General features: G+C 37.8%; 2 protein-coding genes and 3 non-coding genes across 9 annotated transcripts; 2 read left to right on the forward strand and 3 right to left on the reverse strand.

Moving 5' to 3' along the window:
• The first annotated feature begins 189 nt into the window (after nucleotides 1-189).
• Nucleotides 190-2,487, forward strand: LOC145230512 (uncharacterized). The gene is made up of 4 exons (XM_080095956.1): nucleotides 190-382; nucleotides 657-773; nucleotides 1,009-1,152; nucleotides 1,394-2,487. Exons 1-4 carry the CDS (start codon nucleotides 350-352, stop codon nucleotides 1,493-1,495), a joined length of 396 nt encoding a protein of 131 aa, XP_079952082.1. The 5' UTR covers nucleotides 190-349; the 3' UTR covers nucleotides 1,496-2,487.
• A 2,668-nt stretch (nucleotides 2,488-5,155) lies between these two features.
• On the forward strand, nucleotides 5,156-18,613 carry LOC145230042 (uncharacterized). Of its 5 annotated transcripts, none has more exons than XM_080095399.1 (23): nucleotides 5,156-5,330; nucleotides 5,400-5,475; nucleotides 5,722-5,862; nucleotides 6,357-6,475; nucleotides 6,659-6,776; nucleotides 7,143-7,228; nucleotides 7,429-7,519; nucleotides 7,804-7,887; nucleotides 8,359-8,530; nucleotides 9,177-9,317; nucleotides 9,875-9,991; nucleotides 10,512-10,605; nucleotides 11,245-11,447; nucleotides 11,603-11,945; nucleotides 12,429-12,559; nucleotides 13,260-13,383; nucleotides 13,932-14,135; nucleotides 15,219-15,323; nucleotides 15,667-15,740; nucleotides 15,934-16,048; nucleotides 16,561-16,647; nucleotides 17,725-17,891; nucleotides 17,963-18,613. In XM_080095399.1, exons 2-23 carry the CDS (start codon nucleotides 5,405-5,407, stop codon nucleotides 18,464-18,466), a joined length of 3,291 nt encoding a protein of 1,096 aa, XP_079951525.1. In that variant the 5' UTR covers nucleotides 5,156-5,330; nucleotides 5,400-5,404; the 3' UTR covers nucleotides 18,467-18,613. The 5 variants fall into 5 exon arrangements, with proteins under 5 accessions (XP_079951525.1, XP_079951527.1, XP_079951528.1 ...); XM_080095401.1 differs by having other exon boundaries at nucleotides 17,725-17,882; XM_080095402.1 differs by having other exon boundaries at nucleotides 11,603-11,933.
• Trnac-gca (transfer RNA cysteine (anticodon GCA)) lies at nucleotides 12,146-12,217 on the reverse strand. Its single transcript has one exon. It is a non-coding gene; the product is annotated as a tRNA-Cys (tRNA).
• Nucleotides 14,370-14,441, reverse strand: Trnac-gca (transfer RNA cysteine (anticodon GCA)). Its single transcript has one exon. It is a non-coding gene; the product is annotated as a tRNA-Cys (tRNA).
• Trnac-gca (transfer RNA cysteine (anticodon GCA)) lies at nucleotides 16,310-16,381 on the reverse strand. The gene has a single exon. It is a non-coding gene; the product is annotated as a tRNA-Cys (tRNA).
• Nucleotides 18,614-20,297: the final 1,684 nt, after the last annotated feature.

A 20,297-nucleotide genomic window follows, 5' to 3' on the forward strand; every position in this document is an offset into this window, starting at 1 on the left:
AACGCCAAGAAGGTCATATATTATTTGGATGGTGATATTTCTTCCATTAACACTGGGTAGTAGTCAGTATTGCAAATACTCACGGAAACTACGAGCACTGAAAGCTGATCAGTACAAAGCAGCATTGAAATATCACACATTAACTGAAGGAACAGACGACACAAAGATGCCAAGAACATGACAGAAAACAGACGTGTATTTCAAACTTTTCTCTTTTTGTCAGTTTTTTATTTTGAACAATGAATTTGCTGTTTCTATGGATCATTCTTGAAATTATTTGTGCTGTGTAATTTAATAGGTTGGTTAAGTAATTCCGGTTTAGGTGTATTGTTAAGTTTTGCATCAAATAATGGAAGAAGTGGTGGACAACGTTGTTAAAAAGGTGCCAAAATATTTACTGCTTGTTTAAGTGTATTTTGTTAAGAGTGCATAGTTTTGGAAACTGCAACATGATTGTTTGTATGTTCTACATTTAAATGGTCTCAGTTATGTTACTTTACGATATGAAACAATGTTACAAAAATATTTTCTGCTTTTATTAATGTTCATTGTTAAATACAGTTGACACAACCCTAGACCAGTTGTTTGTAGTTTCTGCATTTAAATGATCTCAGATGTGTTTCTTTATTTATAATCAGTAATAATGCATTGTTTAGTTCGAGGAAGCAGAAAGGACTGTTCAAAAGATTGAAGATCAACTAGATGCAAACTTCTCGGAAAAACTCGGAAGTGAAGGAGCTGATAAAATCTCTCTTATGCAAGCTTTGGAAGAGGTAAATTAGGCAAAACTTAAAGTGAATGATTGCATACCAGTATAAGCACTATAAAGCATTACTCCTTCTTTCATATAACAACATCATGTGGACATTTACTGCTTTGCTACAATATGTGAGATAAAACTAATTGTAAGTAAGACAATAAAACATGATTTTTATGCAATAAAACCTGCTGTTTGACGTACCCAAATTTACTTTGTAATAAACTGTTAATTATGTTATTTTTGTGCAGGTTAAACAGAGTCATGCAGAGATAAGAAACGAAGCCAGAGAGCTGGGAAATTTACAGCGTGAGATGGCGCTGGCATTCCAGAAAAACCTTCTCCAAACTGTTCAACAGTTGCAAGCACTTACAGAGAATAATACTGCCGGAAAAGTAATTATTGTTTAGTTGGAACTACAGTGATATATTATTTCAATAAAAAGGGGATTGCTTACAGCAAAAAATGGTAAAAAAGTGATTCAAGTGATTGTAAAACAAAACAGTTTAACCTCATTTGTGAGAGTTGTGGAACAGAGATATGACAATAAACTTTAAGAACCCAATGTCAACAGGTCTTGCAAACCGCAATCTTCTGGCATATTAACTGTTGTAATTGAAACAATTTGTATTGTAGAGCTCAGACGAAGCTACAAAGGCAGCAATCGATTCACTCAAGGAGCAATCAAATCTTGCTGATGTGTTAACTCAGAAGTTAAAAAACTCTACTAACACTTGAAATAGATTATTTTGTTTAAATTGCGTGCTTGCATGTGGATCCAAGAAACGTCCATTGCAACATCAACTGCCTGTGGAATAGAGTTTGCACACTATTTGGAGTAGGATACAAACTTTTAAATGATGTGTATATTCTCTCCTTTTTCATTCAATTTATTATGGGTGTTACACTGTAGTGATGGGACGAGTACCCGGTACCCGGTACTCGGTATTGAACGATTTCAGTGGTATCGATACTCGTACTCGGTATCGAAATATTTTGTCTCAGTTTTCGATACTAACGTGCGAGTACCGAAAGCCGATTTACACTATAAGAACAATGGAAACTTTGTGCCAATATATGGTTCGGACAGTACAAATTTGGGAAAAAGTTCCGCCAGGTTACGTATTTTTTTCGCTATCGTATGGAGATTACTTTTTTCTGCATGTGTGTGTGCACGTCTGTACCCCGGCCATGGCAGATAAATTAGCAGGTGATATACAACTAAGTACAACACTGTACTTAAGTACGGTAATCGTACTCGGTATCGAAGGTATATACATTGGTACTCGTACTCGGTATCGGTACTCGCTTCAAAACCTGGCATCGTCCCATCACTATTACACTGTATGTATTACACCCAGTAAAAACTTTCACATTTTTTTCAAAGGGTGTTGATAACTTGGATCTTTAAGCAATCATAATTTGAATTTATTAAGTTGCCGTGGTGATGTTACAAAATATTTATCTAACTGCTTTGTATCATAAGCGGACAGTTAAAAAAGTTGCAAAAATTAATCCTTAAAAAAGGCTGCAAAAATGAAACGTTTTAACAATTTGTTACCGTGCATGTTTTTGGCACACTTGTTTTTCCTTGTTGCAACAACTGCCCATTAAATGATTTATCTGTTTGTGTAATAGGGACAAATATTTATGTATTGTTTCTGCACTGTAATTGCATTGTATGCAAGTAAGGTGTTTTATCGCGTAATAAATGTAAGATTGTCAAAAAAGTTATGTTTGTACAAAGAGCGATATTATGAGGTGGTGGATTTGCCTGGATATGACATCGTCAAGAAAAGCAAAAAAGACTTTTCTATCCTCAAGTACAAGATGTTTGTAATACACCCTAAAATTTAGTTGATACGTTTTGATTGGTTACAACAGACAGTGGTTGTCAAACTTTTTCAAGCATGCGGCGCAACACATAACGATTTTTTTCCGCATCACGCTATGCTGGCTAATAAAGAACAGTGTGAAAAGAATTTTAATTGGCAACTTTATTCTAAAGAGTAATGTTGTTTTTTATGATAAAAAGCTGTAATGCACGTTCGCATTTCGTAATCAAGTCCAAAAACACCACTTCAGGGGAAGTTTACCACCTTCAATACAACCAACATTTCGCTGCATACCTGGAAATAACGCGCAGTGTGCCACTACACAGTGTTTTTTTTTTTTTTTAAGGTGTTTTGGGGGACCGAAACGGTCCCCCAAATTTCTCCAGCGGTTTCCCAAAATTTGGACTTGCAACTACAACTACAGTTTTTGGTATTTAAATGAAACACTTGCGGTCTCTTAAAACTACTTAGCGGAAACCTTAAAAAAAACTGCACTACATACAGTTTGAGAATCACTCAATTGAGGTAACTTATTGATTTCATTTATTAAAAGTTCGATTTCGTTTAGAAAGTTGTACATTCGGCCAAAAAGTTTCTACAAGCCGAAACTTCGGTGCATCACTGGAGAAGAACCTCCGAAGTAACGCATCAACACACAAACCGGTTTGTATCAGCTCCGTGCAACCAACCGTGCTGGTATCTGTACGACCCACTACAGTTTCCCGCACATATTTCGGTGTTACTTTGAAAATCAGGAGTGCCTAACAAGTGTTTATCCTGAGAGGGTTCTTCAAGAGCAAGAGCGCACGCAAAATAATAAACGCTGTCAGAGTTTTTTTACACTGTAAATAATGAAGCATTTATTGGATTTAAGCCTTGCATAAAAATCCGCATAATAAATCTTGTGTACAACCAATATATTACAACAGGGGCATGGGCGCCGGCAGAAAATTTTGCAAGAGGGGGCAAATTTTGGCTGATACTTTACCGCATCAAAGAATTTGTTACATATGAAGCCATAAATCGTGTACTTCACAATTGAGTTGCCTAAAAGTTAAAGTATTGAACGATGTCACAAATCCCCGCGCTGCCACTTTAATTAGGTTTGCTGCTAAATATGTTAAATTGAGGTACACTGAAATTCCAAGGGGGGGCAAGTGCCCCCTCTTGCCCCTACGTGGCGGCGCCCATGAACAGGGGTCTCCAACTCAAAGTTTGTCCTGGGCCAATTTTCGAACTGCTTTGAAGCCGCGGGCCATATGCGCCCTTAGATGTCAAAACGCTTTCAAAGATCTTGCTACTGCACGCTACACCACTCTATCATTCTTGGCCAGATCTTTCCAAACCAAAGTCTCTGGTTCTTTACTGGTTGACGGCGCTATTTTCGTCGACCTCCAAGAGGTTGTCTTTACAATCTTACTTGCGTGTTTAAGGCTTGTTTATTTCACCACAAGTAACAATGAAAGCAATTGTTTGCGCATAATTCATATCTTGGTTTTGTCTGTGATGTCACAAACCGCTCTTAGATCATTGATATGTGTTACCAAGCAAATCATATTTAGGTGAAATGAATCCTAAAAGCTGTAGTGGTAAAACTGAAAATTACTTTCAGCAGCTTAAAACTTCGTTTTTCTAAGGTGTTTGATTGGCTTTAGCATTGAATTTATCTTGGACCGCGAGTCCAATTTGTTTCTTAAGAAAATGAAATGGTTTGGAAACCACTATCCTAGGCTTTTGAAACAATTTATGCGGCCCACTCAAGTGTCAATAAAATGTTGGTTCGCCTTCATAAACGTAAATGTTCATTATCCATAAGCTAAACCTATACAGCAGTGGTCGGCAACCTTTTTGGCGACGCGTGCCAATTTACTTGTTATTTCCATGTGTTAATGACCTCGCGTGCCAACGTTTTTCTAAATAATAATGGTTCGTGCCAGCTGATATCAATAATAAAGAGGAAGCAGAGTGTTTTGTGCATGTAAGCTTGAATTTTAACACAATGGAATGAAAAAACTGAAAACAAGCAGTAAAACAGGTTTAATTGTTACTTCAAAATATTTTTTTAACGTAGTGTTATATGGGTGTGAGTTAAAGTTTCATTACTTTTCTTTTGTTAAACACTCGACGGATGAGTAAATCAAAAACAATTGGTCATATTTGACAGGATATTGTTATTTTTTTAATTTACTAATGACGCGGCGGGCCACGGAAAATTGCCTCGCGGGCCACATCTGGCCCGCGGGCCGCGTGTTGGAGACCCCTGTATTACAACGCATTGTTGCTGTTCTACATAAAATTAATTCGCATTTAAAAACATTTCTATGGTTGGTCAGCTGTTGTTCTGCTTGATTGAACACGATAGCGTTGGTATCTTGGTAACCTGACCTTCACCCTCTTTGATGAGTCTACATTGGGTCATATAAAGTTCGCATAGGATAATTTAACATTGTTAAATAGCGCAGAAGACAGAACAAATTCTCCAATTAAAAGTTTAGGCTACCTTACTAGTATTTCATTACAATTTCTGAGTGTTTCTTCACAAAATTGGTATGTATTTAGGAAAAGTTACGGCCTGCTCCAAGCAAGTGTTTTTGCAATCAGATTTTATTAAAAATTCGTCCATGAAATAGTAGATGGTGTAACACTAAGGCTTATTACTGTTTTACCAAACCATGTAACACGAACCCACCAAGTTTGATGGACTTGTGAATGTTTGATAATGTGATGATCTTCAAACAGTAAGTTTTGCTTGTTTAAATATTTACCTGCTAAACTTCTGTTTGACCTTGTGCTCGTTTTGTCACCAGAAGTAATGGAATGTCAACAAAATGGCGAAATGACAGTAGAAGACAATGATAAGTTTGTTGACCAACAAGATAAATTGTAAGTTTGCATTTTACAAGAATATATACAGATGGTTTAATGCCGCAAATAACGGCCCAAATAGACTTGAAAGAGACATTCTTTATTAATTAAATGTCTATTTGGGCTGTTATTTTCCTCATTAAACTTATGAACAGATCCTTGTATAAGTGTTCCAGAGTGCAGATGGAATTTTAAAAAGTAACTTTGTTTTGAATACCTGACAGATTTTAGTCAGTTTTAGTCGTTTGTTATAAAATATTTTAGGCAACATTTAAGTGACGATGATGAAGACCGAGGCGAGGAAGGAGATGAAACGGCAACTACAGCAACTTCCCACGCTCGTCGCAGATATCGGAGAAAACCTAAAGCTTATTACTACATCGGTGGAAGCAATGGAGGCCATTGGTAAGTAGCTGACATTTACAAGTTCAAAATTTTAACTTCAATTACTTGAACACATACAATTAATCATTTACCCAACCTAAGATCACAACAAATTTTTGGGTGGTACTAAACACTGCATGTGACCACATGATACCGCATTGGTATTCTGCTTAGAATACTGCATGGTATTTAGTGTAATTTTATTTACAAACCCTCATCGAACCCGAATAGCTCTAACCGTCAGCGCTTTTAAAAGTCCGCAAAATTATAATTTTTGTAGAAACATATTCAAGTCCTTTACAACTTCCTGCCGTGTGATAACATGCTGTATACCATGCTGTCATATGCGGTAACATGCGGTAACATGCAGTATCATGCGGTATTTAGTACCACCACAAATTTTCCACTTATTGTTTTATTTTAGGTTTTAATACCAATAAAAATATATAAAACAAAATTGGTTGATAACGAATTTTCTATTTGCTAAACAAGCAGTTTGTTCCATTTCTCTTCAGGGTCGACAATTATTTGTCCAGTCTTGGCTGGGAAAGAATTCATGATCGAAATCGGGAGGATTATAAACTAAAATGGTGTGAAATAAAATCTCACAATAACTACCACAGTTTCAGGGAAGGTAGGAATGTACTGTTGTAAAAATTGGTTGACAGTTAATAACATGCTGTTTGGTGTGACTTAAATCACCTTTAAAAAAGGCAATCAATGTTAGATACTGCATAATACATTACCAGATTTTTCACTACAAACAAAATTTTAAAATAATTTAAGTTCTACATTTACCGACACTATACATTACCAGGTGACCAGTTATGTTATCAAATTCCAAACAACAAATTACTGACCACAAAAATTGGACTTCTGACGTCGCTGCAAGAATATGACAGAGTAATGAATAAAGTCAAGAAAGGAAAACCAAGGCAAGTGGAATGTAACAGAGTTTGCTGATCGTTAACAAACCAACATGTGCATGTGTGCTAAGTAAACAATTGTTTACCACTTACGTCATTTGTGGTTTAATTCAAAGTTCTGTGATGCAGATGAGTTCCCTTCATTTGCACACCAGTTAATGTTCAATCAGATTCATTTGAGTATATTTTTTTTTGAATCTCAAATAGAAACTGTCCATATTATGGAGTAATCACCAAAAAAGTCGTTGGTTGTGGATGAGATTAACTGAATTTATCTGATCTATATTAAAAACCAAACTTGCATGAATGGATAAATGTGTTCTTTTCTAAAAATAATATTGATATCAAGTGTTTTATTGAAACTTTGTGTAACAGAATAATCAATTACCAAGACTTTCTACCTGAAACTTATCGTCTGGATATCAAAGATGACAGAGAATTGTTTTTTGAAACTTACAAAGGTAACAAATCATATTTTGAAACTAACAAAGAAGTCTCTAGCAATACTAACCACTACGGTCAATGTCTCATCACCAGCTGCACTGATGAGACATTATAGGTCGAAAGAGTGTGTCCTGTCTGTAGCTTACTTATCAATCTACTGACACATGGCTTTTATAATAAAGATTATAAATAAAGACAATATTGTAATAATTTGCAGAAGGTGAAGTTTGGATTTCAAAACCGACTGGAATGAATCAGGGAAAAGGAATTTATTTGATTCGAAGCGGCGAAGACATCAAGAGATTTCAGTGAGCAAAGTGACCTTTTTTTGACAAATGTGACGACAACTTTTAACATTCATTTTTGACAACTTTGTAACATTCAGTTGCAATGCATGACCAATCACATTGGCTGTTCAATTTAACATTTTTTGTGCTGGAAGTGAATTTATTTAAATATTTTGAATGTATTTTTAGAAAATGATTAGTTCTAATTTTATCTCTATGTTTTGTAATAATGAACTAAACCAAATAATAAATAAACATAACTTGGGAACTTTTTAACATACAGTTTTCATAAATATTTTCAACAGAGAGAAGCTTGCAGATACTGAAGAAGAAATCCAATCATCAAGAAAACTTCCATTTAAAGCTCCGATGGCAAGAATCGTTCAACGGTAAAAAAAACTCAACCAGATATTTCATGATTACAAATATTCTCATGATTCCAGCAATTAATTTTTTTTATTTCAAAACTCAATCAAATATTTCATAACCAAGTATTGCTCATCCAGCAGTTTTATTGTAAACAATCGACGTCATCAGGATAATGACATAGCTTGCAAATCCTGATGAAGGCGTCTTGTATAGGACGTCGAAACGCCGATTATTATTATTATAGTTAAACTGCTGGATGAGCAATACTTGGTTACACATTATGCCTGGCAGCAATAGCCTTTTTATTGTTTAAATTTTCAAGATATGCCATTATCCTGATGAAGGCGTCTTGTATAGGACGTCGAAACGTCGATTGTTTACAATAAAACTGCTGGATGAGCAATACTCGGTCATACATTATGCCTGGCAGCAATAGCTTATTTCAGATATTTAATGTTGAATTCCAGCAATTAATTTTTTATTTATTTCAGCTATGTAATGAACCCATTGCTTCTGGAGGGAAGGAAATTTGACGTTAGAAATTATTTGCTGATCGCTTGCACCAATCCTCTCGTTGTTTTCTACCGCGACGGATATTGTCGTCTTACCTGCATGCCCTATGACCCTAATAGTACGGATCTAACAGGACATTTAACCAATCAGGTGAGGAAAAACGGTTAAGACTTGTCACGTGCTCGAATAGCACCTTTAATGACGTTGTAATTTAGTTTTAAATGAGGAAAAGGAAACGACCTTTTTGTCCTTATTAGCTAGTTTGAAAGCTTGGTTTTAAATTTATTACCAAAGTTTGTTATCATCAGCAAGAAGTAACAAAGTGTTGATATAAAACAATAATTTGGAACACTATATACTACTCTGTTCATAAGTTTAATGGTGAATATGGGCCGTTATTTTCACCATTAAAACAATAATGTTTAATACGATTTTTGTTTTCACCACGAGTGGAACAAACCAAAATGATTACAATATTTTTCGGGTCAAGTTTATTCGGAATTTCTGAGTAAGCATATTGCATTTAACCGGAATATTTCCTCAGCAAAGGATAAACAACGTTTGAGATTTACACTGCTTTTGAATTGAACGTAGTTTCCGAAAACCTGCCTGTACTGTTTAATGTTTCGTATTGATGTAGTTTATTAACTTGTAGTTTCCTTAAAGAGCAATAAACAATATGCCGGGACAGCAACACTATATTCAAAGCAGTTTCTGGCTTGAAATATTTCAAACTGCTTAAACTTTTCTTGATTTTTGTTTTTGTGAAGTTCATGCAAATTGTTTTTGTGTAAAGTTTATGCAAAAGAAGAATCCGCTTTACGAGGAGGTAAAGGACGACACCGTGTGGTCAATGGACCGATTTAACGATTACGTCAACGAACATTTCCAGGACAAGAAAAACCTTCCAGAAGATTGGGTTCACACCGTTCTCAGGGTAAGGACATAATGTAGAAGTAGATGTTTCTAACTCACAAGAAAACCCACTAAATTGTGGTTTCCAAACGTTTTTGTTTCTATTGCTCAAAGGTTTGGTTGATATTAAGCTGTGGATATGTACAAATGTATTATTTTTTATAATGTACCTGCTCATAATATTTTAATCATCTGTATTTATCAATTAGTTCGGTGACCCACCGTTAAGAAACCAGTAAACTAAACCATGCCTCTCATGTAAAATTATAAAACCTTGTTTAAATGTCTGCTGAAGACTATTCTACAAACTTGAAATTAGAATCTTCCTGCTTGGTGGATGAAGAATATAATGAACCTTATGTCAGTAGATTGACGTTCCAAAAAACATTAGTTCATTCATCTTAAAAATTGTGATACATATATACGTGTATATTTCGACCTCACAGCATCAATCAATATGTTGGAAGACGTACGACAGTTTGATTTACCTCATGATTTCGGTTATGTTACACTTAACACAAAACAAACAAATGGAATTTTCAACTTTATTTTTTATCTCTGGTGCTTTTTGTTCGACAGAAACGCTGTCAGCAAATTCTTCTTCAGTGTTTCCAGGCTGTTCGCCACAAACTTGAATGCAAACTCGGATTGTTCGATTTATTCGGATGCGATTTTCTTGTCGATGACGATTTCAAAGTAAGTGTTCGAAATGTCAATGGCCTTTGTTACGTCACACAAGTGACTCAGATATCCGAATAAGCATCGATTGAAAAACTCTTAAAATGCAAAATTTTACTTTGATTTTTAGTTTGGTATTTTTTCCAATAAATTAAGAAACTATTAAGGTTAGAAAATATGTTTTTTTTCTACCTGTACATTATGCAGTACACACGGATTTGCGTATAGATTTCATTTAATTTTCATAACAAGTATTTCAGATTGGTTTGTACACAGAAACTAGCAAAAAATTATTTACCCTGATGAAGACGACCTGTATAGGACGTCGAAACGTCGGAATAAAAATACAATTGCCAGAAGAGCTCTATAAACTTGAGAAACTAGCAAAGTTTTCAAACAGATTTTTCAAATGCTGAAACGACACAAGGCACTGCCGTTTATTGGTTTTGATGAGGCCATCAAATTATATTCATATTTTATAAACTAACCGAGTTGTCTCATAATGTTCCTGGTACTTTACAATTCCGTTTCTCTTCAGATCTCTCTTCTTGAGATGAATTGCAATCCTGCCCTTCATACAAACTGCGAAACTTTGAGGGAAATAATTCCTGGGATCGTGGAGGAAACACTCAGTAAGTTCCGAGCTGTTAAAATCCTCGTATAAAGCGCAAGTTAATCTCTTTGTCCATTTGTAAAGTTAACTGAACATTTAACCCAGGGCATATCTTGCATTGTTCGTATCCTACTTACTAACTATTTTATCGTGACATGCTGTGACGCCTAAATCACAAAACTTTGTTCAAAGAAGTTTACTGTGGTGGGACGTCTTTGATAGCCAACAACAGAAAACTTGTCTATAGTCATCCACCGTTTTTTTTAAATATATATTTCACTTAAGTAATAGGCATCATCAGTATCGAAAAACATCAAACAGCGCTAAAGAATTGCACGTAAGTTAAACTGTGAAGCACAAACAAGCGTAGCAAATAAGTTTCAAAGGAGGTTTGAGCATTGTCAGGGGTGTTGCACTTTGCATAAACTTTGAGAAACACAGTTTAAGAATTACTGCTCACAAGTTCAAGCTGTACATGATGCGAGCATAAAGCGGGTTTCTAAACTAGTTTCGTGCAATAAATCCAAACCATGCAATTAAACCACATCCACGCAGTAAACAACCAATCACAAGCAAAAACAAAATGGAAATTTTTTGAGTTTACAAAGCTGAATTTTGTAGTTGTTCCGAAGAAATCATAATATAACTTTTCGCTTAGAACTTTCGATGGAAATTTTCGACAAGGCGTTAAAACGCGAGAGAATAATGCCTCTTACGTCACAAGACACCTTTGTCTTGCTTTACAATGGTGACGTCATAGAGGCTGCAGAGAGGCGCGAGAGACTACAATCAGCCGCTGAAGCGAGACGAAGAGCGAGAAGTGCACAGCGCCGCAAGCGGTTTGTTCCAGGGCAGTTCGTGGTAAATAATCTTAGTTTGTAAAAATGTAAATTTGTTTAAAATACTTGTTTTTTGGTTTGTTTAAACGGACGAGCAAATATTCTGTTTTAAATTTTTGTCCAATTTTTGGTTTTTAGTTAAAGTCTTTTCAGCGTATTTTTATTTTGTTATTCTAGTACAGAAGAAGCCTACCATCAAACAACAATAACAACAACAGCAACAACAGCAATAACAACAACAGCAACAACAGCAATAGCAACAGCAGCAACAACAATACAACAACCACAAACGCGACAAGCGTCACAGCCACTACAGCGCCCCCAGTGTCTACAACTTCAACACCGACTCTGACGTCATCGCCTGGTTTCATTGCTACGTCACAATCACCTTACCGCGCGAGCGTTCTTCCTTCACCGACAGTCACTGCTGGGACTTCGGCGTCGCAGTTGAGAGTCGCGCAGTCGAAAAGCACACCTAATGTTTCGCTCAAACCTTTCTACGCCGGAGGTGGGACCAGTGGTGGGAATTTTTTGTCAGTCGGTTTTATCACAAAAGTCATATTTTTCAGCCGGTTCTGTTACTAAAAGTCCATTGACAGTAACCAGTAATGCTAATCGGTTCGCTGATCTCATAAAATTTCGTGAGACGGTTCTATAGAACGGTGCGAATCGGCTGAATTCCACCACTAGGTAGGAGGAAAAATAACTGAAATTAAAAAGAGGGGGCACCCGGATTTGAACCGGGGACCTCTCGATCTGCAGTCGAATGCTCTACCACTGAGCTATACCCCCGCACGCATGTGTTCGTACGTTTTACCGACCTGTTTAATTGTTCTGGGGTATTTTAGAACGCGCTCTTTGTGGTAGTGACAAAGGATAATTGTTACGTCACTGCAGCGATGTCTAAAAACAATCAGTTACGATTGATCAGTTTTCCAATGATTTTTGGGGGGGGGTATCTAAGCTTTTGTGACGTCATATGAGTGGTTGTGTTACGTCACAGGTTCAGTGTCGAGTCGTCCTTATTCCGCGCCGCGTTTCAACCGGAAGTACGCGATGATCGAACCCAGGATCGACACCCACAACACGGCGCTAGAGAGTCCGCGGAGAAAAATCAACAACAACAATATTTACGTGAGTCGAACGAATGAGATTCACATTTTTTGTCACTAATCTGTACTAAAGTGAAACTCCGGCGGGATTTGAACCCTGCACCTTAACATGTCTTTATGTGAACCCAATTTGTCTTAATTAGGAATAGGATTAACCAACTAACTAGAGCAGTGGTTCTCATACTTTTTGGTCATGCGGCCCATCAAAGTACTTAAATATTTTTCCGTGGCACACTTCGCAGGTAAACATGACAAAAGTTGTTCTAGGAATGTTCATTTTCAACTTGATTGTGGTGTGTAAAGATGCTTTTAAATATCATAGTAAACACATGAGCTTTGAAAAGTTGTCATGCACGCCAGTATTTCGTCATGAGTTTCCCAAATCATCAGGGAATTTTTGCAATTTAACATGGGAAATATTTCGCGGCACACAGGGGAGAACCACTGAACTAGAGTCTGCGTTGATTGGTCCACCAACTCCCGCGAAATATCAGTCATAGACTTAGTTAGTAAAAAACCTTTTTGCTGTAGAATTTAATTGTGTCCCTGTAACGCTCAAGTAAATGGATTTTATTAAATGTCTCCGTTTAAAAAAAAATAATGTAATTTAATTACGTCCGGTTTTGAACCGGAATTTTAAAATTTCCTGTGCCAATTCATTCTTGAGCTTTGTTCCAAATCTGCATTGGAAGCGAACGTTTAAACTTGTTTAAACCAATCAGACGCAGCGTGCTCGTCACGTGCTTCTTGCACCGAAGCGGAACGAACTGGATATCCGGGACACTGAGGACTCGCAAAAAGATGAGATAAATGAAGATTTCCTCCAGGAGATTGGGGAAGAGTTAGGTGGGAAGTTTGAATGTTTCTTGATTGCTTAGCTTTCGATTGACACTATAACTGCCAGCAAAGCGGTCGTAAATCGCAGATTATATTCTACAGAACATAATGAGAAATAATGGTGAAAATAACGGTCTATATAGACGTAAAAGGCGACTACGACAACGAAGAAGAGGCTACGAAAGATTTCTATTTGTCGTTTTTATCCGACGCTTGTTTCGCACCTTTTTATCAATCTTTTATGCGACTAAAGTGTATATAAACGGGTGTAACTGGTGTGGCCTTCATATCACTTATGATGGCATGAGCATTTGCCAGCACGTTTGAATAATGAAGCAAGTCAGTTTTTACGTTTATTTGAGCTTTTATTTTCACCCTTAAACTTATGAACATACCCATATATAGTGTTCTGATGAGAATCATTTGTTGATTTAGTTCATTAGGCATGAAGTTAACACTCAATATTTTTCAATTTAAAGCGTATTTTATTTGTTTTACTTTACCCCACCAAGGGTAAGAACCACTGGTGGGCTTCAATTTTATTGTTTTTTTACCAGAATTTTTGGATCGCGATAAATTTTTCGAGCAAATCGTGGAGGAGGAAATCTCGGAGGAGGAGGGGAGTGAGGAGGAAGAGGAGGAGCTCATCCTGATTGGTGGATGCGAGTCACCTGACACGATGAGACGACCTTCAGCTAAACTTCCAGCTTCCTATCATACCGGAGGAGCGGGCGGATTGGTGGATGAGACCGCTGTAACCAGTAAGTTTCAACAAACAATCTGCTGATTCGAAAGTTTACTTGAAAGTTACACAAAAACACGCCTTATGACGTCATAATCGAAAAAGCGTCTCAGATGCTCACTAGGCTATTGCTTTATTTAGTGTTGGGTAAAAAATTAAAGTTGGTTCATGGCTGTTTTTAGTTTTTCAAAGCTTTCTGTTCTCCAAAAAAGTCCTGTTGTAAAGATTTCTGTCGAAAATATTGGCATAAAAGAGGGGGCACCCGGATTTGAACCGGGGACCTCTCGATCTGCAGTCGAATGCTCTACCACTGAGCTATACCCCCGCACGACTAAAAACTCATTTGATTGAGTACAAGAATCCACGACCAACCTATATTCAATTTATGACGCAATAATACGTAATTGTTCGCAGCCCGCGGCACAAAAGTCCATCGATTGTTGAATATCCGGTTCAGACTTTGAATTGTCGAATTCGTGTTTGTTTTGCTGATTATCAATTGTTACATCACAATTCCGCCTGAGGCAGTGTTTGTTCTGTCACAGTTGGTTAACTTCACAAGGTCACGGGACTTCCCCGTTTAACGTGGAGAAGTTACTGACCCGTGACGGTTCACAATAAATTCTTGTAAAATTGGAATTTTTAATTGAAAATTTGTTAGTCTGCAAACAACCAATTTTCCAAAATCTTCTGCAAAATAACTTTTGTCCGTAAACTTGTAATAAAAGATATATACATAAGCTATTGCTCCCAGGCATAACATCAGGTTTATAGAGCTCCTCTGGCAAATGTATTTTCAATTCTACGTCGCCTTCAGGGTAAATAACACTGAATGCGCATAGTACAGTGCACGATAAATGTTGAAACATCTGAATATAAATACGTTTGCCAGAAGAGCTGTATAAACTTGTAATATAATAGTTTAATTTGGAGTGGTAACTTTTGTAACCAAAATGATTTTACGAACGTTTGCAGCAAATTTATATTCATTACCGCCTGGAGCAAAATATTTAGACGAGTTACAGTGATGAGTTTTTTTGCGTCTTTAGTAATATTGTTTCTCCAATGCATACTCAGCATGACACAGCATTTTACTTTGCAGACAACGGACCAATCACGTGGCCTCGTTATCCGCAACCCAAGAAAGCGATTTCGGTTCACAAGAAAGTTAGCAAGATCGCTTCTCTATCGGTGAAAGGAAATTTCGGTGAGTCGTTGGAACAATGTTGCTGTATTTTAAGTGGACCAAGCTACTGTCCCACAGATATTGGCACGTTAAAATATATGTAGTGTTTTTATTCACGGTAGTGTATTGGGATAATGTTACAAACTGATCAAACCCACCAAAGTTTAGATTTCATTACCCGCGTTTTATCAATTCGCTCCTTTAAATAAAAACTTTATGTAACTTATTCATTCATAAAAATGTTTGCCCAGCTGTTTACGGAATCGAAAAAATTTAAAAATATAAAACGATAAAATGAATTGGCGTTTGGCAATGTTTTAGAAGATTATATATCGAGCAATTTTTTCGTAATTTTTTTAACCAGGACTTGAAATTCCACTTCCGTCAGTGGGCGCTCCTCATCTTTCTCCCAGATTTTCCGCTGATCCGATTCAAAAGGTAATTTTAACAACTAAAGTGTAACCCCTTTGCAAATATATTTGTGATGAAACCATTTCTGAACAAGCTGATATTTATTTGTGGAAATATTTCAACCGCGGCAACTGTACGTGGTTTCGCGGTTCAACCAACTTCTTCTGCTTCCAATCTAAAACTTTGTTTAATTTTTTACATCAAATCTTTCTTTCGACAGAGTCCCTTCCGCAATCCAGCAAACTCAAGGCTGCGTCAGAGTCTACAAGCGACTACGTGTACGCTCGAGATTGGTCCGAAATCGAGGCGAGGCCTGGTGGCTGTTTCCGTCGCAGGTGATTGGCTGAAACCGGACTTATCTTGTCACGTGATCTGCCGCAGACAGTGACGATCGATGACAACGATTCAGTCTGTTTCTGTTACGCACTCGCGGTTAGCGGTGTGAAGATAAGCGTCTGATAGCAAATATATTGACCTACATTCTGTTGAGGGGCAGTATCAAAATAGGGAAAGGCCCAAATAAAGAGGAATTTTCTTTCGGACGTAATTGTACATTTCCGCACAAAAAATTACGTATTTTTTTCCGCAGCAAAAAGAGGGGGCACCCGGATTTGAACCGGGGACCTCTCGATCTGCAGTCGAATGCTCTACCACTGAGCTATACCCCCGCACACCTGTACAATGGCATTGTAATGATTAGTATAGACCAGTATCGAAATGCCATTTGCGGCCTTTTGTTAATCGTTGATTCGTTTTCTTTTGTTTCGTGCGTAGTTAACAATTGTTTTGTTCGTAGAACAATCACTGGAAATGATTGGACTTTGTGTTAAACCTGATTATATTTTAGGAAAGGGAACTTCGCATTTGGACAAAGCAAACGACAAGATACGGAAAGGCAACACGATAACCAGACTCAAACTGATCAATGCTCAAGGTAGAAACAAACAGCAATTTTCTTGTGGCCACATTTTTGCTTTGTCTAGTTTACACTGGATTTTCCGTGTCTGTTACGATATTTTTCACAATTTCACGACATAACGAGAAACTGACAAGCCAATGTATTTGTGAAAAACAAACGTTCCGACGTTTTTTTAGAATGACATTGTGCTTTAAGGAAACTTTATGTATTTTGCAAATTTATTGGTTTGTTTGTTTCTGGTTAGAATCGTTAAAACCGTGAAAGTTACCACACACCATCTGTTTGTGTAGCCTATATTAATACCAGTTACGCCAAAATCATTGCCTGAACAGTTTTTGGTTGCTTGTAGGCCCACTTTTTGTTATGGACAGTTGAACCTGATATTTTTCTGTGTCTGTTATGACATTTTCCCGACTTGTCACCACACATTATCTATATAATCATGCAACGAACATCAAACACTTGCCTCAAAAAGTGGTTGGTTGCAAGTATAACGTGGAACTTGTGGCTTCATTTCCGCAATGGAAACAATTAACTTTCTTCTGCCTGGATAATCCCAAGGGATAAACCCCGAAATACCACAATCGATTGCCAATCTTCAAAAGCGACATCAATACGTCATTTTCCGCTGTCATAACCGTATGCTGACGTCATAAGATAAAAGGTCACATGGTTATCGGCTTAGTGGGCTGCTGATCGAAAGTTTATTTCAAAACTGGGATTTTTGTGTTATGTGGTTTCGTCTTACTGTGTATTATATGTTTTTGGTCCCTGGTGCGTTACAACATTTCCTATAGCAAGGAGGCGACATTGATACCTTGCGATCGGTTAGTTGTCACTGGTTGAGGCGGGGAGGGGCCTCAACATGACATAGAAGAAAAAAAATGCACTATAAGGTTGCAACAATATGAAGAAACAATGGCTTTTGCGGACAACAAACATAAAATATGCAATTGTGGCACTGAATATAAAGTCACCTTTAATAAGAATCAATCTGACGACGATCTTGTTACATTTCTAAATTGTATTTGTTTTGTACTTTCGCTTTCCCCTTTAAATGTACCATACACCAATCTTGCCCATATTTTGTAGCTGACGACCAAGATGACCCAAACATTCCCACCACTCTGCTTTACCTGGCAGCCGCCCACCTTAAGAACCAACAGAATGGTTCAGCGGACCAGAGCAACCAGGGATCTCTGGTGGTTGGTCCGCAAACTGGTCCCTTCACTAAAGACCATCCCAATCAGGTTGGTATGGTAAGTATTGAATGGTTCATCCGAGAAAAGATTGGCGAAATTTCCCAAAAATAAAAACTTTTTTTTTGTAGAAAACTGTTTCGAGTCGGAAAGTTCAAACAACCTCCGACTCATCCACTCAAACACAGGCCCGCTCTCGTGCGCCACACGGCGGCGAGGAGAAGGTCATCTGGAGACTGAGGTCACGTGCCAGCGAAGGTGACGTCAGTCCTACGTCATCGACAGGATGGAGAGCTCACAAGGTGGCGCTAAAAGTACCTGTAGTGACTCAATCGCCCGGTTTGATTTCCCCCCGGAAGTTGGTCGAGTATTCTTCGCCACGAGGGGGCGTCAACCACAAGAAATCGACCAATTACACGCCGGCTTCCTACAAAGCCACACCACGTGACAACAAGGACTCACCACGTGACACTGATGACCAATCAGAAGCGGTTGTTTCGCAGAAAAGTAGCGCGTTGTCGAAAGTTGTCGCCCTGGCAACCGCGCCCCCAACACGCCCCCGTCATGAGGGGAAACCCCACCACGTTGCCCCGGGCGACATCGATGAAGATGTGACGTCACTAGCGCCGGGATGACGTCATCTATTGTTACGTAACATTCTGTTTTTACGCTCAGCGCGATTATCGATCGCGTCACAATTGTTTTTCCGTTCGAAATCCATTGTTGCCGTTCGCTTATTTTAAGCCCAAAGAGATTACGTCATTAAAGCCGTCATAAAGTCACCATGCCAACAACAATCCCACAACGCTTTGTTTTTTTATGATTTATAGTTACCATTATATGCAGACTTTACAACATTACAAATTTAGTGAAACCTTAAGTAAAAACCAAGTACATTTATTTTTAACAATCCAGACTCCGCTAAAGTTTACCAGTGTGACTTAACAATCACGCACCATCCTCGTCACGGTTCATTGCGCCCACAGGAAGCATGCTCTATCCATCAAAGTATCTCCCCAGCATAATGAACAACATACAAAACCTGATGATCGCTTTATGCTTCACTCATAACAAGATAAAAGAGAACAAAGCCATGGCTTGCATCGGCAACATAGGATAATATTTTACAATTGTAAAACTTAAAAAAAAAACGATTTATTTTTGTTATGTGAAAGATATTTTATTTTGGCTTTTTTCGGTCAAAAACACTTCCGTTCTTTCAAAGATTTTACCTTGATACGAATTACACTGTGACGAATGTTTAGTGCCAATATACGTTTAACCGAATCTGCTGCCCATATTTAGATGGAAGAATAATGTTTCATGAATTTGTCGAAACAACAAGGTTCAAAATAATCACCTCTTTAACTTTAAACAAGGACAGATATAAGAAACGCTTTATTCCAGTTGAAGAAATGCTACAACACGTGAAGTTGTGAAATGTCGCTCCTCAAAACGTCTGCACAAATGAATTATGCATTACAACAACAAAGTATTTTTGTCTTCGAAGGTAATAACGATGTAATATGAGAAGTCTTGCACTAAATTAGCGGCTCGTTTCGAACTTAGATGTAAAACTAACCTGGTACCTCTTTACAGTAAACGAAGTTTGTTAAAACAAATGTTTTAAGCTTAGCAAGCGCTATGGCTGACTGCACGAAGCTCGTTAGAAAACCCGCTTTAAGCTTGCCAAGTCGTGCATGTAACAAGCGCTATGGTTGATTGCACGAAGCTCGTTAGGAAACCCGCTTTAAGCTTGCCAAGTCGTGCATGTAACAAGCGCTATAGTTGACTGCACGAAGCTCGTTAGGAAACCCGCTTTAAGCTTGCAAAGTCGTGCATGTAACAAGCGCAATGGTTGACTGCACGAAACTCGTTAGTAAACCCGATTTAAGCTTGCAAAGTCGTGCATGTAATCAGCGCTATGGTTGACTGCACGAAGCTGGTTAGGAAACCCGGTTTAGTCTTGCGAGTAGCAGCTTGGATAGACAGGTACTGCAGGTTAACGCCCCTAGCTGAGCGGAAGAATCGCTTTATGACTGTCATACACTGCTGCAGTTAGCCAACCTTCACATCCGCATGCGTAGAGAGCGCTTTACCCGAAGTGAACCTGTTTTGCTTACTATCTTGCTGTGAAATCACCAGCTGATTGTGACAGACCTTGTCAATGACAGATCAAAGTCATGCTTAGGAAAATTTCGCGCTGTGTAGTTTTACTGAACTGTATAACACTTTTACCATCAGTGGAATGGAAATTTGCTGTATATAAAGCTTGTTTAAAGGGGTTTTGTGGGTTGCTTGTTTGTCATTTATGAAAAGGTAGCAGTATCAGCAGTTGCAGTATCTGTTTTGTGGAACATTGCCAGGTTACTATAACCCGTTTATCATTTAGCTTCACCCGTACCATCCTTTTAGCAGGAATTGGCATCCAATGTCTTTGATGGAGTATTAACTGGAAGATAAATA

Source organism: Phallusia mammillata, chromosome 5, assembly GCF_965637545.1.
Source record: "Phallusia mammillata chromosome 5, kaPhaMamm4.hap1.1, whole genome shotgun sequence".
NCBI lineage: Eukaryota > Metazoa > Chordata > Ascidiacea > Phlebobranchia > Ascidiidae > Phallusia > Phallusia mammillata.